The sequence below is a fragment of the Actinia tenebrosa genome, unplaced genomic scaffold (genome assembly GCF_029948245.1).
Source record: "Actinia tenebrosa isolate PJP-AT-01 unplaced genomic scaffold, QUT_ActTen_1.0 PGA_scaffold9__36_contigs__length_13948895, whole genome shotgun sequence".
Classification (NCBI taxonomy): domain Eukaryota; kingdom Metazoa; phylum Cnidaria; class Anthozoa; order Actiniaria; family Actiniidae; genus Actinia; species Actinia tenebrosa.
The window spans coordinates 2,718,392-2,741,606 of NW_028292586.1; the positions used below are offsets into that span (position 1 = coordinate 2,718,392).

The window sequence follows — 23,215 nt, forward strand, 5'->3', positions numbered from 1 at the left end:
TAACGCTATTTAGTATAAATATACAGGTGACTATTGAAAATCTCGCGCGCTGATTGGTCGAGAAACTCAGATTATCACACGATAATTAACTCCAGCGATAATCCAAAATGGCGCGGACAGCGTTTGTCACTTCAATTAAAATTTTTCCTAATTTTAAATGTGTCTTTTATCTTCTTTTTTTTCTTTTTTTGAAAAAATCACCTGCGTATTTATACTAAGACAATTATTTACTTCAGGCTCAGTGAATTGCTCAGTTGGGGGAACTCTTCCCGAGTTTGATTTCCTTATTCATCTAACGTCCAAACTTTATAACTCAACGAGAATCACGTGTAATTTGCTTTAACATCGTTCTCTGGGTAGACATTCACTTTATCGTGAGTATCGCAATTGTGGAATGCTCGAAACCTGCTAAAAAGAACCGGGAAATACCAAAATTGAATTCCTTAGGACCCTAAATTGGGATAGACCTTGGGATACCTGTGTTTTCTCATTTATTTTCAAAAGGAATTTGCATATAGGTATTGAAAATACGAAGGTGTTGTGTGTTTTCTTATTAAAAACACAATAAGAGTAATCTTTTAGCAGAAATGTTGATTGGATATTTTAGTTTTCGTTAGATCAGTTTTGATTAGTCAAACAATGACATTCCTGCGTTGCCTTCAAGCGCTTTCATTACAAATCCAGACTTGAAAAAAAAGCGCAAATCTGATTGGACAAAACTTGACAGAAGGCGCTCCTATTGGTCGATAGTGGTCACGGGACAGTGCAAGCCATTCAAGTGCTGCGGCGGTTTTTCGTTATATAGTGTCAACAAGAAAGTCACAGAAGATTTGAAAAACGGAGGGAAAAATACCTTGGAAATTACCATTCGACTGAAAAACCATTCCTTTCGGACAGTTTTATGAGTATTCTAAGCGTAAACCAAGTCTCCAAACATCTTTGGTGGGGAATTTGTAGAGATTTGACGAGTCACATGGATGTAATGTAAAACTTGTCATGCTTCAAAATCCTGCAAATGGTCTTTGACTTTTGAAGCCAAAAACTTTGGTTTTGTGTTATATTTTTGGTTATCCTGGTCATGAGCTGGAATTAGGAGTTTAATATGAGTCGTAGATCGAGTGTTAGTAGCACTGGTAGCGTAAGCACAAGTGCTAAATCTGGAGTTGAAGACGACCCTCTTATGAGAGATTGTTATGATCTGAGACGAAGATTACTTCAAACTGAACAGTCACTGCAAAATATGAAGCCTCCTACAATGATTCCAAGGTAAGTTTGATACCAGATAAAATACCAATGTATTTACTTATAAAATATCACCGTAGAAATATTAGTTTCAGGTCTATTTAGTTTTTGATTCTTTCCTCATTGGAAAGACTTTCTGCTGCAAGAACTAAATTTCTGTTTGGTGACCACACTCTAGCTAAAAAAATATTCTCTCTCTTAAACTGTATTATATTTTAAAGAGATATTATCGTGAATAAGATCTACGATATGGCTAAAATTTATCTTTAATTTATTTAAAACTGTCGAGTCTTTTTTCAGTCCAAGTTTCAAGAGCTTGTTTGAACCAGAAGACTCGCTAATTTACGTTGCCTATGTAAACATTGATTCAACTCTGATGTTCCTCCTATCTGACAGCAATCAAGATAAAATACAGCTCGATAAATACTCATTTAAACCTTATTTTAAGAGTATATACCTGATATAATCATCCGTTGCTATATTTTCGTATCGTTTTGAACAAACTTTGTACATTTTGCCTTAATTGTAAGGTATCTCCACTCCATGCTGTAACTAAGTAACTACAAGATACTACAAATCTATTGTTTATACAGTAGCTTGATACACATGTTTTTTTTAAATATTCACATGCTGGTCCAAATAGGTTGCTTTTATATTCATAAGAGACTATACTGTTAGATTCTTGTGTCTTTTGTCCTATTTTGTGTTTATTTTATTTCTTTTGTTAGGTGGCCAGACAGTGGACTTTCCATTCTTTTGTCACTCCTTGTGTTTTGCAGTATTTTTATTTAAAAATCTTGATCTCTTAAGTATGGTACTTCTCAACTCCATCTCACATGGATTAGTAATTTTCTAGGACACAGAGACTATAGACAGACTAATACAAAATTTTTGAACAACTTATGGCACTGTCATTGAGCATTTTGAATTTTTTATCATCATTTGAATCTCATACATTTATTCAATTTTGATCTACCTAGTCCTTATTCACATGTTTATATATGTTGTCTGGTACAATATACTCTGTTTTGGATGCAGATTTTCATTGTCAAATGATTTATAATATTAATTTTGTTAGATTTAATTAAGAACAAATTTGTTTTGTTTGAGCACAAATACTTGTAAAGTAAACTTAATTGTCGTAATGATGATTTTAATTAGAAGTTTTGCTCATTTAAACCCCGGTGTACATTAGTTTCATGTTATGAATGAATACATGAGTCAAGTTAGATTAAATGCTTAAAGCTGACTGTTTTTTAGATGATTTGGGTTTCAAAAAAACCGATAAAAGTCTTTGAATCCCATTATCTGCTCCAAATAGTGGTCAAACACTGACCACCATATGCTGTCAGCCAGAAAGAATTCCAGTTTAAACTTGTGCTTAAGCTGATGAAAATCTCCCAGTTGGACAAGAAATAATGTCTTAGTGAAATCAAGCAATTGTTGAGAGATCTTATACTCCACAAAATGGTTAGAACAATGAAAATCCTACTCAGCTGTCCTGCATAAATTTCAGAGCTTTCAATATTTTTTGGAGTAAGTGGTTATTCCCAAATATTAGTGGGCAATAAATGGAATTTTAGACCCCTTTTTTATTAATTATGTGTACTATTAAGTCGAAAATAGCCGGCAGTTTAGGCAGAAGTATCCGGCGATAAATCACTGGTTGCCGCCTTCTATTGAAAGCTCTGAAAGTTCTGCAACATGTCATTCCCACTATCTTTGGCTGTATTATATTTGAGACCTCTTAGTTTAAAAGGTAGTTTCACATTAATTTTGTTATCCTATATTTAATATAAAATATATAATTGTCTTTTAAGTGATAAGTCCAGAACATCCCAGAGAAGCCAACCAATGTCATATGAAAGAAAGAAAGGAAGTGCAGAAAAAGAAAGAGAAAGAGGGTATCATCTTAGTCCAGATGATCTCAGGTAGGTAGACTGTTTCTTGTCCATCTTGCCATCTTGTCCATCATGGTCATGGTTTGAACATACAGTGTACAATGATTATGACAAAATGGTGGACAAAAAGTTTAAATTAATAGTGTTTACTTGAAATAGATGAAGGGTTTACAGTCCAAAGCATTATCAAGGCAGTTTGTTAACAATGAGAGTTTGGTCAAAGCTAACATGTGTCCTGCCAAATGCTTAATTAGGCTGGTCTTCTCGACTACATGTAGTTGCATTGACTGGTCACATACTAGAAGCACAGTATGTCTGAGCTAAAATCAAACTGTAGACAGCCATCAAGTTAACAGCTGCTCAAAGTCAGGCATTGAGTAGCTGTTATTTTCAGTCCTGCAAGATTACCCTTTCAGTACCAAGGGTCTTAGAACTTTTTTGATGTTGTTCAACATGAATTTGTCATCATTATTTTTACTTATACATACATAGCACATACTAGTTAACTTTTTCTTTAGATATTAATAATAATTACTATTTATAAAACAGGATGAATGAAAAACATAGTTGTCATGGAGGTAGTTTACAACAGGCAAAGACAGGCTTAGCATTACCGCACACAAGCAATAGACAGTCTAGTAAAGCTTTTGTCAAAGAGATACTCTCAGGAGAGGAATACATGTACAAAAAGCAAGATGAAAGAAACTCAAGGTATTGTGCAAGTTCTGGGACTCATAGTTATTCATCTTCTCCTCATGGAGAACGAGATCAAAGACCTGCTGCTTGGATGGCAGGGGTACAAGAAGATAAAAATGTAAGTTTGCCAGGAACTCTTCTCGGCAAACAGCAGGATATTTCACCTGAAACCAGGAGTAAAGAAAAACAAGTTACACCTGACACAAGAAGGAAATCTTGTCTTGTTCAAAAAAGAGACTCAAGTAATGAAAGCTTTAATTTATTAAACAAAAAATCCAAAAGTATCCATTTTAGTCCAGAGACTCCTAACCAATTGTCTCCAATTGGTAACAAATTTCCTGGAAAAGATGAAGGATTCGTTGGACTGAAAGAAACCCCTGCATTTGAGTCAACCAAGAAGACTTTGTTTACCCAACAGTGCCAACATAGAAAACTTAAACCTTTTATACTGGACAGTCCTTTGAAACTCTCAGATTTAGGTGTGCCTAGCCCTGACGTGGGACGCGAGGATGGAAGTATTGGAGAGTACATTAAAAGAAAAGATGGAGTTTTAGAGAAATATAAAATAGAGCAAGGCGTCAAAGAAAGTCCATTCCATCTGCAACATCAGACCAATATGCATTGTGATAAAGGTTGTTTTAATAACGTTAATAAAGTATGCAGTCATGGATATGGACACTTTGGAAGAGGGTGGGTGCCGCCACCAAGAAACTTACAAGCTACTGAAAAATGGATCCTAAAAAGAAAGACAAAATCTTTTGACGACTCTTCATTATCAAGCTTTAATTCAAAAATAAGAGATCCAGAAAAAGAAAAGAGAAAAAAATCCTTGGATAGTGTTAGTGATCTTGTAACATCACCAATGGAATCTGGAAATCTACAATTAGCAAGTTCCGAGACAAGAAGACGACTTCTGCCATCAACACCAGATGTCAGTCCAAAGAATGACAGTGTGTCTAAAGACAGATGCACACTAGAATACTATGGAGATCAGTCTAGTGAAGAATTGTTTATAAAGAGTTTAGAAGCATTAGGCAGGAGTAAAGTGTGTCAGCTTAGTCCTCGAGATGACAGGTAACACTGACTGATAGGAAGTGCTTACAGTTTCACTAGTTTTTCTGGGTTATAAAATATGGTCATTTTTGTACAATGACCGTACCATGCCATTCCTCATTCATATGTACTGAATTAATAGGCCTTCTGAGATAGCAAACAAATACAGTGCATTGTGGTCTAGCTTGAGTACACGTACTAACATATTATGTTCATCACTCCTTATCCACAATGCAACTTCTATGACAAACTCAGAAAAGGTCTATTACAGCTGCAGTTGCAAATGAGTATATTTTTATTTTTTCAATATTTTCTATCATAAAACTAATAATGAATAATAATTTGTAATATATTTGCAGCATAAGTGCACCCAGTAGGAGCTACTCATCCTCACCAGAGAGTGGTGGTCAAATCTTGACCTTGGCTGACCTTACACCTCCTGCCTCAGACCCAGGCATGTCACATATCAGAAGAGGGAACACCCCTCTAATTGGTGCATCTTTTAAATCATCACTTCCTGACCTCAGAAATGGCTCTGCACTATCTACACCAAGGGACCGTGAGGTTAGTGCTATTACAGGGGCGGATCCAGGGGAGGGGTGCAGGGGGTGCGCACCCCTCCCTGGTTACAATTTGTGCTCCTGCTTCGAAGATAACCAATTTTGTTTTTGCCTTTGATTCTAAGGGGTGCACCCCTCCCTGGATTAACATTGTGCGCAGCACCCCTCCCTGAACAAGATCCTGGATCTGCCTCTGTATTACCATCTAGTTAGGTGGCAATCAAGGGTAGTGTGGTGGTTTTGAACCATCATGTGTTAGATGGAGACCAATAAAATGATCCCTTTGACCTCAGGAATTGATATTTTTTCACTTAAGATAATTGTATTGTTCCTGCCTTCTGAACATGGCTGCTTTCACATTATGGTTGGAAACATGAGTATATAAGCGTATAAGTGTGTGGCGGCACGCGTCGCTGGGACCTCGAGTCTGTTTGCCTGCTCCTCGTCACGCTTGTTTGCTATTGCATTTATTTTCTGTTCTCTTTTGTAAGTCAAGCCTGATGAAATGCTCTAAATGAACGAATTAAAAACATTTATACTGTGTTCGTGAACCTCTGCTTTGATTACTGGCCTGAGATATCACATGTGAGCAGACTTTGTTGGGTCTCTCCCATAATTCAAGGCATTTTTTCCAATTTTTCCTGTTTTCCTTGCTTTAAATGTTATTCTTCTCCCTTGTGTCATTTCCAGATGGACAACAGGTCATTTTCTAGTGATTATGATCATGATACTCTCAGGAAAAAATTGAACAAACACAGGGAGGAGAATGCCCAGTTAGTCAGCCAAAACCATAAACTCATGTCAGAACTGGAAAACTTGAGTTTTGAACTACACCAGGCAAGAAATAAGGTAATTGATATTGCTAGGCTGGTTTGCATCATCATGATAAGAGTCTTTAAATCTCGTTATCTGCTCCAAATGGTGTTCAAAGAGTGACCAGCATGTGCTGAAAAGATTCAGCTGTTGATTATTCTGCACAAGAGAGAAAAGAGAGACCAAGCAATACTTTGTACATGAAAATAATTGTACTCGTTTCTAGTCATACAAAATGCTGTAATTTAGCTTTAAAACCATAACATTATAAAAAGAAAGAAAAAAGGAAGGAAGAAAGAATTTATGCATGGGAGAAAGAAAGTTGGAGAGGAAGGAAGGATAGATAGAAAGAAAGGAAGGATAGGAAGGAAGGAAGGAAGGAAGGAAGGAGGAAGGAAGGAAGGAAGGAAGGAAGGAAGGAAGGAAGGAAGGAAGGAAGGAAGGAAGGAAGGAAGTAAGGAAGTAAGGAAGTAAGTAAGTATAGAAGCAAGAAAGACGAAAAGGAAGGAGATGAGAAGAAATAAACAAATAAACAGAGAAAGCATGGATAAATGGAAGAAAGGAAGATAGTAAAAAATATTTCTCAATTGCTCAAGGATTCTTTGGTGTATTTTGTATCATTTCAGAATAAGATTATGAGTCATGATTTGGAAGAAGAAAGAAAACGTGTCCAGTCACTTGAAGACAGGATCGTCAGTTTGGAATCACAACTGGCAGATCAAGAAGATCGTGCAAGGTTTGAGACAAAACTCTTGCTCATTAACCCATCCATCCATCTACCCATCTATTCGTTTATCCATCCTGCAATCTATCCATTCTATTTACCCATCCTTTTGTTCGTCAGTACTTCAATCCATTCTTGCATCCATCCATCCACCCATCCATCCATTCACCCATCCATCCATCAATCCGTCCGTCCGTCCATCCATCCATCAATCCATCCAGCCATTCCTCCATCCAATCATCCATCAATCCATCCAGCCATTCCTCCATCCATCCAGCCATTCTTCCATCCAGCCATCCATCAATCCATCCATCCATTCCTTCATCCATCCATCGTCCATCCATCCATCCATTCCTCCAGTCCATAATACATTATCCAGATCAAGTATTCTATTACCCTAGAATCAAACTTGAAAATCAGTCGACGTTTAACTCAGGCAATTTCGTGTGACCAATATCTAGAATGAATGAACATAACTTCAAAGAATGCCAAGAGGAGCTTCATTCTAAAACAGAAGAGTTGAGAAGTGTAGTTGAACAATCCAGTATTACTGAAACAGAGCTCAGAGAAGAGTCTAAACTACGTAAAAGGTTGGTTAACGATCAAAAATCTCCCCATTTCTAAACATTTTGATAAGAATAGTTAATATAATTTTAATATTTTTAGAGGTCTTTCTTTGCTTCAGTATCATTTCTTTTTTTTTCCTTTTCTTGTTGGCATGTGGTCTGAAATAATTCATTTTTTTAAATATTTATATATTTACACGTCTTTCTTTCCTTGAGCATCATTCCTTTATTTTGTTGTTGCCATGTGGCCTGAAAAAGGAAAACATTACGTCCAATTTTATAAGGTCGTATTTCTTTTTAACAGAGCTGAAATCCAGCTACAAGATGCTATGCGAAGCGTTGACGAGTTGTCAGAGAAATTAGCTGACCAAGAAGAATCTATTAGGACAATCAAGAAACAGGTAAAGAAACAGGTTCTTTCCTTTTTCTTCTTTTTATTTTTATTTTTTGTCGTTTCACTTTGTAGTTCTTAGCATCACTTCCGGTTTACTTATTATATTTTTGGCGGGAAAAAAATCATGCCGCGCGCTTGCTTTTAGAGTTCGGGCCTAATGTCAGTTAACCAGAAACGGAAGTGTCTTCAAGTTTTAATTTTTTTTTGGTCTCTTAGAATGCTGATAAAGAAAAGAGTCTCAGAGACAGGCTTACTCAGTCGCAGAAAGAATGTAACGAAGCCTATGAAAAACGTGCTGCAATGGAGGCACAATTGCAGGACTTAAAGGAAGAAATAAGGTTTGTTTCTCAATTCGAAAGGCCTTCATGTGTAAGTAAAAACTTGTCTTGTCTTAACTTGGTCAGTTGAACTCCACTATACCGTAAACCTCCGAAATTAGGCCCCCCTAAAAATAAGCTCCTTATCAAGTGATTCTATTGTTGTATGATCAGAAAGCCACGTGAGCCACTCGGAACCACTGCTAACTCACGTTTTTTGAACATTTCTCTGTCAGTGTATATATTTCTGTATTTCGAAAACTGATTTGATAACTCAGAACGTTGTAAATTTGGTGGACAGAAGCTAATTCCCAAAAAGAGGTGCTGTGTTGTGTAGTTGCCTGGTTTTTAGAAACATGAAAAGTGCTGTTAGTAAAATGTATCAGCATTTTGCTTGTGTAAAATTGATGGGTTTTCTTTATTAGACTTCTACAGGATGAAGGGACCGTTCGCGAGGACACCCAAGCATCCTTACAACAAGAAAACGCCAGTCTTAGAGCAACCATCTCGCGACAAAGTCAAAAGATAGGAAGACTAGAGAACGAGCTGAGAAAGACGGACTTTCATGTCAGGGATCAGAGCGATGACTTAAACGATGTGGTCGAGAGACAGCGACAAAGAATTCTACAGTACCAACAAGAGATAGAGGAGACCAAACGACACATGGCAAGACTAGAGGACCTGGTACACAGAGTACAAGAACAGAGTATTAAAGAACACGTGAATGCCACGCCCTCTGTGAGTATATAGTAGATCATACTGAACACGTGAATGCTAGGCACCCTCTGTGAGTATGTATTAGAATATATTGAACACGTGAATGCCACGCCCTCTGAGTATGTATTAGAATATATTGAACACGTGAATGCCACGCCCTCTGAGTATGTATTAGAATATATTGAACACGTGAATGTCACGCCCTCTGTGAGTATGTATTAGAATATATTGAACACGTGAATGCCACGCCCTCTGTGAGTATGCATTAGAATATATTGAACACGTGAATGTCACGCCCTCTGTGAGTATGTATTAGAATATATTGAACTCGTGAATGCCACGCCCTCTGTGAGTATATGTTAGAATATATTGAACACGTGAATGCCACGCCCTCTACAATGAATTTTAACTAATATGTACTCTCAACGTATTGTTGTATCTGTGTTTTGTGTGTATAAATTACGAGTATAGTGCAGAAGTGATTTTGGGGCACGTGAATGTCACAAATGTTGAGCACATGTTGCCACACCCTCTTTATCACATCTATAATCATTTATCATGAAATGATCATCTAATGTTTTGTTTTTGTTTTCTCAACTAGACCAGTGACAGTGGAATATACAACAGCCACCAGAGGGTCAATGGATACAGCAATAGCAGCCCAGGCAGTGATGGTAGTTATCTAAATGGAGATGTCTTGATGGACGGCGAAGGACACACGCCCAGCAGTCCTGGTAAAACCAGAGCATTAGTAGCAGATCTGAAGCTCAAGCTCGCTATGAAGGAGGCAGAGATTCAGAAACTACAAGCGAGTGCTGTGGCAAGAGCAGCAGCTCAACAGAAACATATAGCTGGTGAGTCACGGGACAAAACCCGTATAGGATCCCGTAGATGGGGGTGTTGCGGGACAAATCCCTTATAAGATCCCGTAGATGGGGGTGTTACGGGACAAAACCCGTATAGGATCCCGTAGATGGGGGTGTTGCGGGACAAATCCCGTAACTTAGGGGGGCATTGCGGGAAGCGGGAAAAATCTTATATTGGATCCCGTAACTAATATAAGGGTGTTGCGGGACACGGGACATCCCACAGCTTAGGTATTGTGGGGAAAATCCCGTATTCGCCAATTTTACATAATGCTTTGCTTTTGTGTTTTAACCAGTCAAAAACCTGTCAGAAAAATTATGCATTTTGATAGTTCTCAAGAACACAAACTCATTTACACAGGTTTAGCCTCGTTTATAAGTTACCTTTCTGATATCCTGTAACATAGAGGCTGAAAAACAAAAAGATTTAGCCTTGAAAATATTCATGGAAATTATGGTATCTTATTTATCTCCTGGCGTTGTTGCATTAAGGTTTAAGCAGTGACGGTGGGACCATGGATGGTCTTCGATCAGAACTGTCCGCCATTGTAGAACGAAGTCGAATGGGGGATCGCAAACAGCACGAACTCGAACAAACAGTTACTCGACTCGAGGATGAGATATCTCGATACTCTATGCAGAACATCCAGTTAGAAGAACGACTAGCCGATAAGATGTCACATATCGCATCACTTGAAGGAAAACTTGGACAAAGAAATTTGAGAATTGTAGATGTCCAGAAGAACTTGGAGGAGAAGGTAGCAGAAGTGAACGACTTACTGAGGGAGGTGAGTTTACTGAATTTCCTTCTCTTTTCTTTAATTTTCGTTTGCCTTTCTTTTATTCTTCTATTTTCCATTTAATTTTCAGGCCATTTTTTCATGCGCTTCTGGTTTTTTTTTTCCTTTATTTTTTCTTTTCTAATTTTTTCGTCCATTCATTATTTTGATATCTTCTATCTTTTAGTATTTTGACAAAATGAAGGGAAATTGAAATCGTTTATATTTACTTATTCGTGTCTTTTCTTTAACTAGAGCGGATGCAATTAAACCGTGAAATAAAATCAAACTAAATACTAACTAATAGTATCTATTTAGTGACTAATAGTCACTATTACTCAACCAGAACATTCATTAAACAAAAGACACAAATGGTCTCTTGTGTATTTGTCTTTGTATGATGAATGTTCTGGTTGAGCGATAGCAGCTATTAGTCATTAAATAGCTACTACTTGTTAGTATTTAGTTTGATTTTATTTCACGGTTTAATTGCATCAGCTCTAAGTGTTTGGCTTTAAAATTGTTTGTACGTCCTCTAATATTCATTTTACTTCTCTTTTTTTCTAACTTTTCAGTTCATTCATTAGTTATATATTTTTTTCTCTCGTAGCTTCGACAAAAGGAGGCGCAAATCAATCAACTTGAAAGACAATTAGACAGCAAGTTCTCCGAACAAAGTCATAGAGCGGACAAGGTGAAGGAAATCCAAGATGAATTGAGAGGAAAAATTGATAAAATCGATGAACTGGAAGAAGCGCTGAGTGGAAAGAACAGAGAGTTACAAGATGCTGCAACTCTGATTGAGAAGATGAAGGGCTTACACGCAGAACACTGTGATGAACTACAAGAACAAATAGAACAGGTAAGGACTGGGTCCCCTGTGTTGATATTCGGACGAGAGAGCCTGCAAATGAAACAGCGGTAAGGATGGAGTCCCATTGCTGATAGTCTAAAGAGAGAGACTGAGAACAGGTAAAGACTGGGATCCCTGTGTTCATATTATAAGAGAGACTGGAAATGAGAAAGTAAATGGCTAGAACACTTAAGAACCAGAGATAAAGATTGGTGTTCCTGTGCCAATACTCTAACGAGAGAGACTAAAAACCAGAAAGAAAACCGAATCAGATAGACGTGGCACAGGAAACCCAATTATTTTCTTTTCTTGTTCGCAACCAGCCCTAGGTTATGAAAGACTCTTGACTCGTTGCTTGGTAACAATAAGGTAGATCAAGTAAAATAGCCAATATTATTCATCGTGGATAAAAATCAAAGAATATACTTATTCATTTGTCTCACGATTGTGGCAGTCGAGAGTACCGCAACGTTTCTACTGCTACTGCTAGTTTTCATCAGGCGATGGTGTAGACTGGAAGGTGGTAATCTCAGCTTATATACCGTCAGTCTGGATCAAGGGTAGATGATCTATTATATGCTAATTGAACGTGTTTCATTGTCGTAGATTCAAAAGAAACTTGAAGACAAGAGTGTCGTGGTTATCCAGCTGGAGACTGAGTTAACAGGTAAACACTATATGGTCCTGATAATTATTCTACAGCATATTCACGTCCAGTTGGTAATATTTCGTAAAATCAGACCAAGCAGATCAACCAGTTAGTACAGGGAAAAAGAAAGAAAGAAAAAAGAGAAACTAAATAGAAAGCGAAAAAAGGAAATAATAAGAAAGGAAAGAAAAAGAAAGAAAGAAAGGAAGAAAAAAGGACTACATATTACGTCATGTGTTTAAAATCGAACTATCACATATACGGGCAGACACTAACAAGTGTAGACGACAACTCAATGCAGTTAATCTCTTCATGTATGCTTTGCATTCGAGAAAACGTTGCAATAGACCTTTCCCGACTTGAAACCATTGTTTCGTGATCAGTCAAGTTTGGCTTTTTATTGTTAAAAATATCTCCTTGGGGGTGGGGGTAAGGAGAACTTTGGCTTGACATGAATAACTGTGTGTATCTCCCCCAGGAACACGTCAACAAATATCTTCTTGGGGGTGGGGGGTGAGGAGAACTTTGGCTTGACATGAATAACTGTGTATATCTCCCCCAGGAACACGTCAACAGCTCCAACTAAGAAACTCTATCGCCGAACAGCTCGAACGAAATCTAAAAGAACACGCTGAGAAGTTAGAAAAAAGTGAACAACAGAGCGAACTGCATAATCAGAAGTTCGGTGAGATGGAGAGTCAAGCAAACGACGCTACTAAACAGATGAAACACTTACAGGCATCCCTGGCTGAATGTCAGAGAGAGATCAAGGTTTATCTACAGCAACTGGAAGAAGCGAGGAAAGAACATGAGGATGAGATAAATGGTGCAAATAACGAGGTAAAAAATGATGATAATGATTCTGAGTGACAATGAGGATGATTAGAAGATGCTGGTGATGTTGTTGGTGATGGTGATGTTGTTGGTGATGGTGGTAGTGGTGATGATGATGATGATGATGTTGATGGTGTTGGTGTTGATGATGATGATGATGATGGTAATGATGATAATGGTGGTAGTGGTGATGATGGTGTGGATGGTGTTGATGATGGTGGTGGTGATGGTGTTGATGATGGTGTTGATGATGGTGGTGTTGATGGTGATGGTGGTGATGATGGTGATAGTGATGGTGATGATGGTTGTGTTGGTGTTGATGATGATGGTGGTGATGGTGATTATGGTGGTGGTGGTAATGATGGTGATTGTGGTGATGGTGATGATGGTGGCAATGATGATGGTGATGGTTAGTGATGGTGATGATGATGGTGATGGTTAGTGATGGTGATGATGGTGGTGATGGTGATGATGATGGTGATGGTTAGTGATGGTGATGATGGTGGTGATGGTGATGATGATGATTGTGATGATGAATAAAGATTGATGATTATGAATGGTGATAATGGTAATAGATATGATTTGAAGGAAATGATGGTGATAATGATGATGAGGCTGTTTATGATGAAAGATGGTGTTGAGGGTTTTGGTGGATAATGATGATTAACGAGGCTTTTGATTGCCATGGTAATAATGACAATATTAATGATGATGGTGAATGAGGATGATTTGAAGGAGATCGCGATGATGATGTTGGTGCTAACGATGACGATGAAGCTATCTATTGATGATAAACGATAATTGGGGTTTTGAATCATCGTTGGTTGGAGATATTAAAGTTGATTTAATAATAATCATTACAACTTGTTTTATGATTTAGAATCAAATTTTTGATCGTATTGATGTTATTCTCAGATCGCGCAGCTTCGAAACGCTTTACAACAGACGACAACCGAGGTGGAACAAAAAACAATTTACATCGAAAAACTCGAGAAAGCTGTGTCAGACAGACAAGCAAGCCTCGAGAAGGAACAAGAACGCTGCAGAGAATTACAAGAATCACGAACCCATCTACAGCAACAGGTTTCCCTGATCGAAGAGGAAATTCACAGAGAACGCAACACCACGCAACAGGATTCTCTCGAGGCACAACACAGGTTGAATAAAACGGAAAGTGACCTCGAAACCAGGACAAGAGAGGTGAACGAACTTAGCTCCACTCTGAAAGAAATTCACCGAGATATGAAAGAGAGTTCTGCGAGAGTGATAGAACTGGAACAACTTCTACAGGATAGTAGATCGCAGAATGACAAGAAGTCTGCGCAGTTACAGACCATAGAGTTGGGATACAAAGAATCGCGCTCACAATTGACTCAACAAACCAAGAGGAATGGAGAATTAGAAGAACGAATAAGACATCTGGAAGATGACCTGAGGGACAAGGATGAACAAGTTGCGCAGCTAGACAAAGAGGTAATGGGATGGTATTTCCATTTTTCCTATTTATTTTCCATTTTTCCTATTTATTTTCCATTTTTCCGATGTATTTTTTCCTATTTATTTTCTTTTTTTTCTTCCATGTAATTCAAAAATTCATTTCTTACTTTTATATCTTTTGTCAATATTTTTTTCTTCGTGTTTTATCTTTATATTTGTTTTCCCTTTCTCTTTTCCTTCGATTTTAATTTTTTCATCCTTCCATCCCATTTACTTAGTTTTAGAGTGTGGTACTGGGGATAGATACATAAAACATTCCCATTCAATCTATAACATCTGCTCAATGATTGCTTTATGTTCAAAAGTGTTAGGGACCGTTCGAAGGGGGGTGGGGGGTGGGGGGTTGGGATTTTGTGAATTGTAAACAAAAGAATGTATGATCCCGTCCCAACCTGAATTTTTTTTGCGTGGCCCCCCTATTAAAACAGGATAAATATTTTTTGAATCTTCTATTTTTGGTTTGCCCTCCCCCTTAAATCCTATATTTTTTAAGTCTCTTACTAGTAAACAAAGAAATAATACTCAGGGGAATGATACGTGCTCTGAAATAAAATACACTACGCGCAAAGTGAAAATACCCAATGCTGTAATATGTCCAAGAATTTTTCAATCTTTTTTCCTGTTAGGTCAACAAAATTGAGGGAGATTTAAAAGACACCATTTCGCAACTGAAGTCGCTGGAAGATTTGCTACAAACTAGTCAACATGTCATGGAAGAAAAGGAGAAGAAAGTCAACGAACTGGATAAAATGTTGAATGAAAGTGTAGAGGAACTTCAACAGAAGGAAAAAGATATTAAAGTGAAAGAATCACAGATTGCCGAACTGGATCAGGCTTTGAAGGAAAGTCAGAAGGAAATCAAAACTAAAGATTCCCAGGTTAGGGAATAAAATTTAATGTGTGGATACACTGGATCAAAATGGATGTAGGAAGGGAAGGACGGACGGACGGACCGAAGCACGGACGGAAGGACGGATAACGGACGGACGGATGGATAGATGGATGGACGAATGGAAGGGATTAACTGAGATCGTTTATTGATGGAGGGATGGATGGAAGGGATTAACCGATATGGACGTGTGATATACTGGATCAAAAAGGATGTAGGAAGGGACGGACGGACGGACCGACGCACGGACGGACGGACCGACGCACGGACGGAAGGAAGGATAACGGACGGACGGATGGATAGATAGATGGACGAATGGAAGGGATTAACTGAGATCGTTTCTTGCCCATTCCTTGATCACTACTTTGTTATATTCAGGTTTCACAGCTAGACATGACAATGAAGGAACACAGAAGTGAACTGCAACAGAAAGTCGTTGTCCTGGAACACTCACTGAATCAAGCTCGATACGAACTGAGTGAAAGAGCAGTCGAGGTGAGTTGAGCTGAATTCCGATCCGACGTGCTGCAAGAGTTCTACTCATGACATTTTACAAGATGTGTATTTTGAAAACGTTATATCTTCCAGATCGCAGAATTAAAGGCCAAACTCGACCAGACACAAGATTCTCTGAGACAGAAAAAGAACCGCTTGGAACATTACGAAAAAACAGCCAAGCAACAACAGCTTGACATGAAGAAAAGATTGGCACAAATAGGAGAATTAACTAAAGTACGTTTTATTAGAAAATGTTTTTTTAATCTAAAAACGTAATCGGATTTACCACCCCATGAGGGGCGGAAAGCCTAACAGGTTTTAAAACACACTAGATAAGGCCAGCGATAGGTCGAATTAGGATTTAGCTAGAAATTTATTTTTGTAGAGGGAGGAAAAACCGGAGAACCCGGAAAAAAATCTCGTAGCACGAGAGAGAACCAACAAACAACTTTACTCACATATTACACCGAGTGCAGGAACCTAAATCGGGTCGCCTTGGTGGGAGACGAGTGCTCTCTCCTCTACGGCACCGACCGTACTTTCCTATGTTTGGCGGTTCTCTGATATTCTTAGCCTAGACTTTGATAGATAGGTCCATCTTGGTTGAATGTGTGGAACCTTATTGTCTTGAAGGGAGGGGGCGAGAGAAAGGGGCATGGTCAGTTTTCTGGACGATTGTATTTACACTATCACCTAAACAGTTAGCATTACACCTTAGGAAGCCGAGAAGCTGCGAAAGAGGAAGCAAGAAACAGACGAAATAAGTCAAGAACTAAGACTATCTAGAGAGAATCTACAAAATACTGTAAGTACTCGGATTTACGAGGATTAGATTACATGATCGACGAACTTATGAAATTACGTGTTTGTAAATCCATTGTATTCCTTTCAACTGATCTCTCCTATTGTCTTCTATCGTCACCTCTCCTCTCCTCTCCTCTCCTTTCCTCTCCTCTCCCCATCTCCTATAGTCTCATCTCTTCTCCTCTTTCTCCTCTCTTCAATAGATTTCTTCGGCTTTCCCATGTTATCCCATTCTTTACCTTCCATTTATTACCTTCCATTTATTCATCCTTTCATTTCATTTTGTTATCTTGTTACACACACACAGCACGCAGAACTAATGGAAGCGCGTCGAGACCTCCTGAAGTACCAGCGCAGAGAACAAGAACTAATCCAGGAACTAGACGAAGCTCATACCTTACTCAATGCTAAAGAACACGACTGTACACGACTTGCAAAGGATCTTGGTTCGGCACAGGTACGAGAGGCAGAAGCTGAAGCAAGATGTGTGCAGGAGATGAGAAAAACAAATCACCAACACGAGATGAAGCAAGTCTCACAGGAACAAGAGGTATTTTGATGTTTTTATTGTATATTTTTACTATATAGTCACTTCGCTACGCGCGCTCTCATTGCTCGAGAATACTATAACCTCGATTTTGTAAAGAATATTCATGTGTTAAATGGTGAAAGTCCATGGAATTTCCAAGTATTTGTATGGTTGAAATTGTGCAATCTTTACTTTACTTAACTGTGTTGTGTATGCGTGTGTGTGTGTGCGCGGCCATAACTTTTTTTGTGGAAAATTTGTGTGTGTGTGCGTGTGTGTGCGTGTGTGCGCGCGGCCATTACTAACTGTATCTATTTCATTAGTTGAAGAGACTCCAAGAAAGCCATGCTAAGATGCTATCACAACGAGAGGAAATGCAGGCGGAGCAACGTCTCGTCGTGAACGAGCTACAAGAGAAAGAGAGACTTCTAACCCAAGAACTGGCACACTGTAAAGAAGAGATGACCACCCTCGTAGAAGAGAACAAACACCTTGCGTCTCAACTCAATGTTTATCAAGACGATTTGAAGGCCATTAATGAAGCCTTGGTTATTAAAGACGCTGAGGTACTGTGGCGCTTTATATAGTCGCTTTTTTCATCCGAAATCAGCCAAATAGGTTCAAAGGGAGAGGAGAGTAGAGAAGCAGGGAGGGATAGGGTCGGGTCAGGTCCAGCACGCCCATTATACAGCTTGGGTTGTCTGTGGTTAGATGACAGAACAAAATCCCTTTACTCTCGGGACTCAGTGAATTTATTCTCATGTAAAATGGCTGCCGTCCTGTGCAAAACCTGTTAGGCTAAAAGTCTACCTTTCCATGTGCCCTGCCCTGCCCTGCCTTGCCCTGCCTTTTCACAGTCGCCGTACGTCATAGTCTATCTATTCCCATCGAGGTTTTGAAAACGAGTTATCTTATTCTAGATTGCACGGTTAGAAGCAAGAATATCTGGATACGAACGAGCAATGTTCGGTACTCGACCTCACTTTGATCGACTTGGAGCAACCTCCCCTCGACCGTCCCCTCGACTACAACCAGCGCACGGATCACATGTTCGACGCGTGACATCGCCAAGGTCACTGGCCGACTACAATCACACAGGACTAACCAAAAGCATTTCTGACCACAATCTTCATAACCTGTCAGAGAATTCAGTGTTTAGTTTGTTGGACAATGACGATTTCTTCGATTCGCGTGACAACATCTTTCCAGAACGAGGCGCCCCTAATAACAGCATGCATGTACGGTCACGCACGTTCGACAACAGAAGTCACGCTTCGTCACACAACGGACCAACGGGAATCGAGATTCTTGATAATATATTGGAATCAGACAAAGTACCTCTGCTAATGTCACCTTCAAGAACTGACAGGATGCATGCAAAATCTATGAATTCGACGTCTTCATCTCCGCCTCAGAGACAGGAAGCTAGACGCCACGATAACTCGGGCAAACAACAGACCTTGAAAGAGCAGCTTGAAAATAAAAAGAAGGCGGCAGGCCTGGTACAAGAGAATGGTGTCGACGGAAACGGTCTTGACCCTACTCAATGGTAAGATGCTTTTTCTCGTAGTCCCTATGTTGGCTAAATTAAATCAAAGATTTCTGTTTTCTTTTAATATGTTCTTCTCTCTTAGAAATGATTGCAAACGAGCTGCGCAAGTCTTTACGCCGTTTATTCTGAAAAAGATCTTGTAACTTTTTGGGCGTATTGCTTGTATCAATAGACCCTTTTCGAGTTCCAAATTACCGCTGTGTTTCTTGATTACGGACTCATTTACTCAGGCTAAGCCTCGAATCAGTGTCTAAATATTCACAAATACCAACGGTAAAGTAAAGAATGCACAGCTTCAACAATACGAACACTTTGAAACTCGACGGACCTTGACTGAAACACGTGAATATTTTTCACAAAATCGAGGCTAAGCCTGATTAAATGAGTCTTAAGCGAGGAACGAACGCTGACCCCATACACAATCATCGATGTACATTTCCAGAGAAAACTTTCCATTCCGCTGGTAAAAATCCCACGCCAGACCGAAAATGACGTCTATTGATAGCCACCTCTTAGCTCAAACCTACACTAATAAAATTTTATATTCTTAGTCGCGCAAGCCTGGAAGAACGTCTACGAGCCAGCGAGGAACGACGGAAGCAAATCGACAAACAATTACACACAATGCAATCTACTATGACATAGCTGGGACGCTGAGAGAAACAACTCGACAACGCCAAGCTCAGCGACAAAAACTTTGTAAGATATACATATGAAGGGGGACATTGGGTAAATAAAACCCCTTGCTCCTCCCCTCCGTCTTTTTTGCCATCATTCTCTTCTTGCCAATACGCATGCGTACGACTGCCATGATATTGATATGACAGTAGAACAGAGAAATCACGGGAAGAAAATAATGATGTCCGTGGAACGATCCATGTAGCGTAAACGATTGGTGTGTATTCGATCAAAATGCTCGGACAGCACTGTCACGTCACACAAAAAAAACAGCAAAAAAAAAACTGAGTTTTTTGTCTAAGTCAACCAAAATGGCGGCCATGATGTCACATGCTTCCGAAGATTCATACATTCAAGACTCATTTTTTCCTTAAAACTTTTGGTAAGAAAAAAGGGGTAACAGGCAGTTTGCCTTCTTTTTAAAAAAATTGCATTCCTTGGAAAACATTGCCATTACAAATCTATGCAGCTATGTAAATAAGATATTATTATTTCAAACGCGAAACATATATACATACTCAACAAAGATATCTATAGTAATCCTGTATGGTAGAGCCTATATAGCACACAGTTGATGTAATGTATTCAGTAAATTTATTGTATTCTATTGTCGTTCTATCTATTGTATTAGGTGTGATTCGCTGTATTTTTATGAATACATAACATCAACTGCTTGCTACGTAGGCTCTCCCAATCCTCCTGTATAGAGTTTAGGACGTTGGCTTGATTAAGGGGTCCTATTGATAGCTCCACAGCTGTGCGTGTGCCATGTCATATACCAGAGTGAATATTACCGGTCGACTGTAGAGTAACTATATTTGACCTGACTTGTAAAAAGTATACAATTTTGAAAATAATAAAAAAGGATATTGTGAATAATAATACTTCAGTTTCGAGTTCTCTGTTTCTTAGGGATAGCCCTCATTTTGTGTAGACCTACATATAGTTACGGGTCCCGGTGAAGGTCCGCGGAATTTCAAAGTGCTAATTTGTGCTGTTGAACTTGTGCATTCTTTACTTTAAGTTACCGCTTGTGAATATTTATCTTCCAGGAAAGGTCTGTGGAATTTCAAAGTGTTGTTTTTATTGTTGAAGATGTGCGTTCTTTACTTTACCGTTGGTATTTGTGAATATTTAAACACTGATTCGAGGCTAACCCTGAGTAAATGAGTCTGCAATCATGGAACACACCGATATTGTACAAGGTATCGCAAAGCCTTGTGGGATGGAAATGCGGATAAACATTGTAAATGAATTACATGGAAAAGAAGAAGAATATAAGTCGGGGAAAAAACAGTTCTTCCAGGAATTGGAAACAACAAGAGTACAAAATATTGTTGCAGCATGTTAGGACTGTCCGTGGAAACCGCTATTGGAAAATGGTCTAGTTGGTTTTCTAAATACATTCTCCACTACCCACTCCTCCCATGGTACAATCTTGCCATTGAGAGACGAAAAGAAATGCCCTTCGACCCTCACTCTATATTTAAGCAAAAGAAAACTTTTTCCTCGAAAGAAATTGTAATTCTTGAAGTTGTACCGGGAAAGCACGAAGGTTGTGCTTACATATAGAGGAAATATATAGTCGGTCTTAAATATTATGAATGAAGACGAGTTTAACGCATGTTATCGGGTGTAAAGCCCTAGCACGTGACGTGCTTGAAACATCATGGCCCATCATTAAAATAATGGTGGCGGAAGGTGGAGGGGGAAGGATAATTTCCTACCGCTGACATCACCAAAAACAGGAAATTGAGGATGAAAGTCGTATAATAAGGAAAGCTTTTTAATCGCCCAGATCATGAAATATTTTTTATGAGGATAAACGTAGATTTAGTTGAAACAATTGACACTTCCTATTGCTCCATTAAGAATTTTAAAATATTAAAAACGGGTATTGTCTTCTAAGTAATACTAATTTCCAAAAAACGTAAATTCTCGTACGAAAAAACTCTATTGAGTTATTTTGACAGAATAAGAAAGTACTACTTGAAGAAACAAAAGTATTGCGTGCATTGGGCAGAAAATTAACTCTGTGAAGAGAAAGGTTCGGGACACATTCTGTTTGTCGGCCATGTCATCCACATCAAACCAAACCATTTCCAGTTTTTAGTCTCCGATAACTTACGATTTTGATCCAACAAACATAGTTTATCGGTCATGACATCAAATCAAACCATTTCAAGTTTTCAGTGTCTGATAACTTTCGATTTTGATCCAACAAATACTACCCATCTTCCAGCATCAGTCGTCCCAAAATGGATTTCTTTAATTGCCATCAACATTGTCATCTCTCCGCTCACTGTCCTTATCAATTTGCTAGTAATCTGGACCGTGGTGAAAAATGAACAGCTCAGATCTAATAGTTACTACATCCTGGTGACCATTCTGTCTTTCGGCGATCTTCTGATAGGACTCGTCGTACAACCGCTGTATGCTGCTTTGATGATCTGTTTCACAGTCCAGTCTTCGTACATCTGTGAACTAACCATGGCCTATGCGGTATCTGCGTTACTCTGCACTGCCTGGACAACTGTGACCATGGTAATCGTCAGCCTGGAAAGATACCTTTACATAGAGCATCCCCTGTTCTATCATACTTCAGTCACCTCCAAGAAACTGATGATAGCAACGGCAGTTAGCTCGGTTCTTGTGGGAACGACAATCTTAAGCACTTGGTTGCAGGTTTCTGAATCCATTGGGACAAGACAGCTTCCTTTGATCCTTACCTTTGGTCCCAGCTTCGTCGTCGTCTTTTTTTGCGTCACTAAAATACACCTGACGGCCCGTCGACAGATGAGAGCCATCTCCGCCCAGCAAGAATCTGTAGCCATGAAGCAAAGTAAGATCAAGGAATGCAAACGCACTTTCACTCTAGGCTTGATAGTGCTAGCATCCGTGGCGTGTTTGTGTCCAATATTGATTTTAAAGATCGTAGGAGTTGTGAAGGGCAACTGGCCTGATAACGTCAGATTTCTACATGGTATCTCTTTAACCTTGCTTCATTTGCAGTCCCTCATCAACCCCATTATTTACTCCCTTCGTCTGTCCGACATCCGTTCAGGTGTGGCTAAAAGACTCGGTTGCAATCGCAGCCAATGAACTATTCATGAAGAGAGAAACCTCTAGCAGTAAGAATCAAAATATTCTAAGAACCCCTAAAATTAGCGTTTTATTGTTCTCTCAGGCAATCAAACTTTAGCAGCTGATATAGTCTGCCAGCCTATATTATTGGTCAGATTATATGTTATTATATTATATGTATTATTATTATTGATATATTATTCATTAGGAATATATAGTTATATTGAAAATTCGAACTCCGAAATAAAGTTCATTGAAAGGAGAGCCGTGTTTACGAAACGAAACGTTTGTAAAATTGTTTCAAAATATTTTAAATCAGAGACAAACATTTTAAGTAATTATATTATGAATCCTGACTTCAATAAATTACAGTATGAATTGATTGAATAATTGAGTATTTACAAAGCCCCTTAAGACTAGGAATCATATACCACGGAACGATGGTAGGGTAATTGTTAGGGGTATATATAGGGGGAGGGGGTGGGCTAAAGTATATGTTGGGTATGTAAGTAGGTTGAAAGTACATTCCCTGCTTAGCTTTTTTCCTCTGCCGAAACCTAGACTCCTAAGTCTCGCTCGCTAATTTTTTCCGTTGCAAACTCGGATTCAAATAGTCATGCACTTCCGGTTACGATAGCTTAGTGCATTTTTTAAATCTGCCGGGAGAGATTGCAACGGAAAAGAAATAGCCAGCGAAACTTAGAGCAAATCTAGCCGAAA

At 38.8% G+C, this 23,215-nt stretch overlaps 2 protein-coding genes across 2 annotated transcripts; both read left to right on the top strand.

Moving 5' to 3' along the window:
- Nucleotides 1-802: 802 nt before the first annotated feature.
- Nucleotides 803-20,295, top strand: LOC116304013 (uncharacterized). Its single transcript, XM_031713658.2, has 23 exons — nucleotides 803-1,266; nucleotides 3,063-3,173; nucleotides 5,252-5,456; nucleotides 6,143-6,301; nucleotides 6,892-7,001; nucleotides 7,451-7,579; nucleotides 7,860-7,956; nucleotides 8,166-8,287; nucleotides 8,692-9,004; nucleotides 9,585-9,837; nucleotides 10,342-10,637; nucleotides 11,239-11,490; nucleotides 12,088-12,148; nucleotides 12,693-12,970; nucleotides 13,880-14,437; nucleotides 15,088-15,339; nucleotides 15,729-15,845; nucleotides 15,939-16,082; nucleotides 16,567-16,653; nucleotides 16,960-17,202; nucleotides 17,505-17,747; nucleotides 18,102-18,730; nucleotides 19,285-20,295. Exons 1-23 carry the CDS (start codon nucleotides 1,103-1,105, stop codon nucleotides 19,376-19,378), a joined length of 4,917 nt encoding a protein of 1,638 aa, XP_031569518.1. The 5' UTR covers nucleotides 803-1,102; the 3' UTR covers nucleotides 19,379-20,295.
- A 1,276-nt stretch (nucleotides 20,296-21,571) lies between these two features.
- On the top strand, nucleotides 21,572-22,513 carry LOC116304011 (adenosine receptor A1-like). The gene has a single exon (XM_031713656.1). It carries the CDS (start codon nucleotides 21,572-21,574, stop codon nucleotides 22,511-22,513), a length of 942 nt encoding a protein of 313 aa, XP_031569516.1.
- Nucleotides 22,514-23,215: the final 702 nt, after the last annotated feature.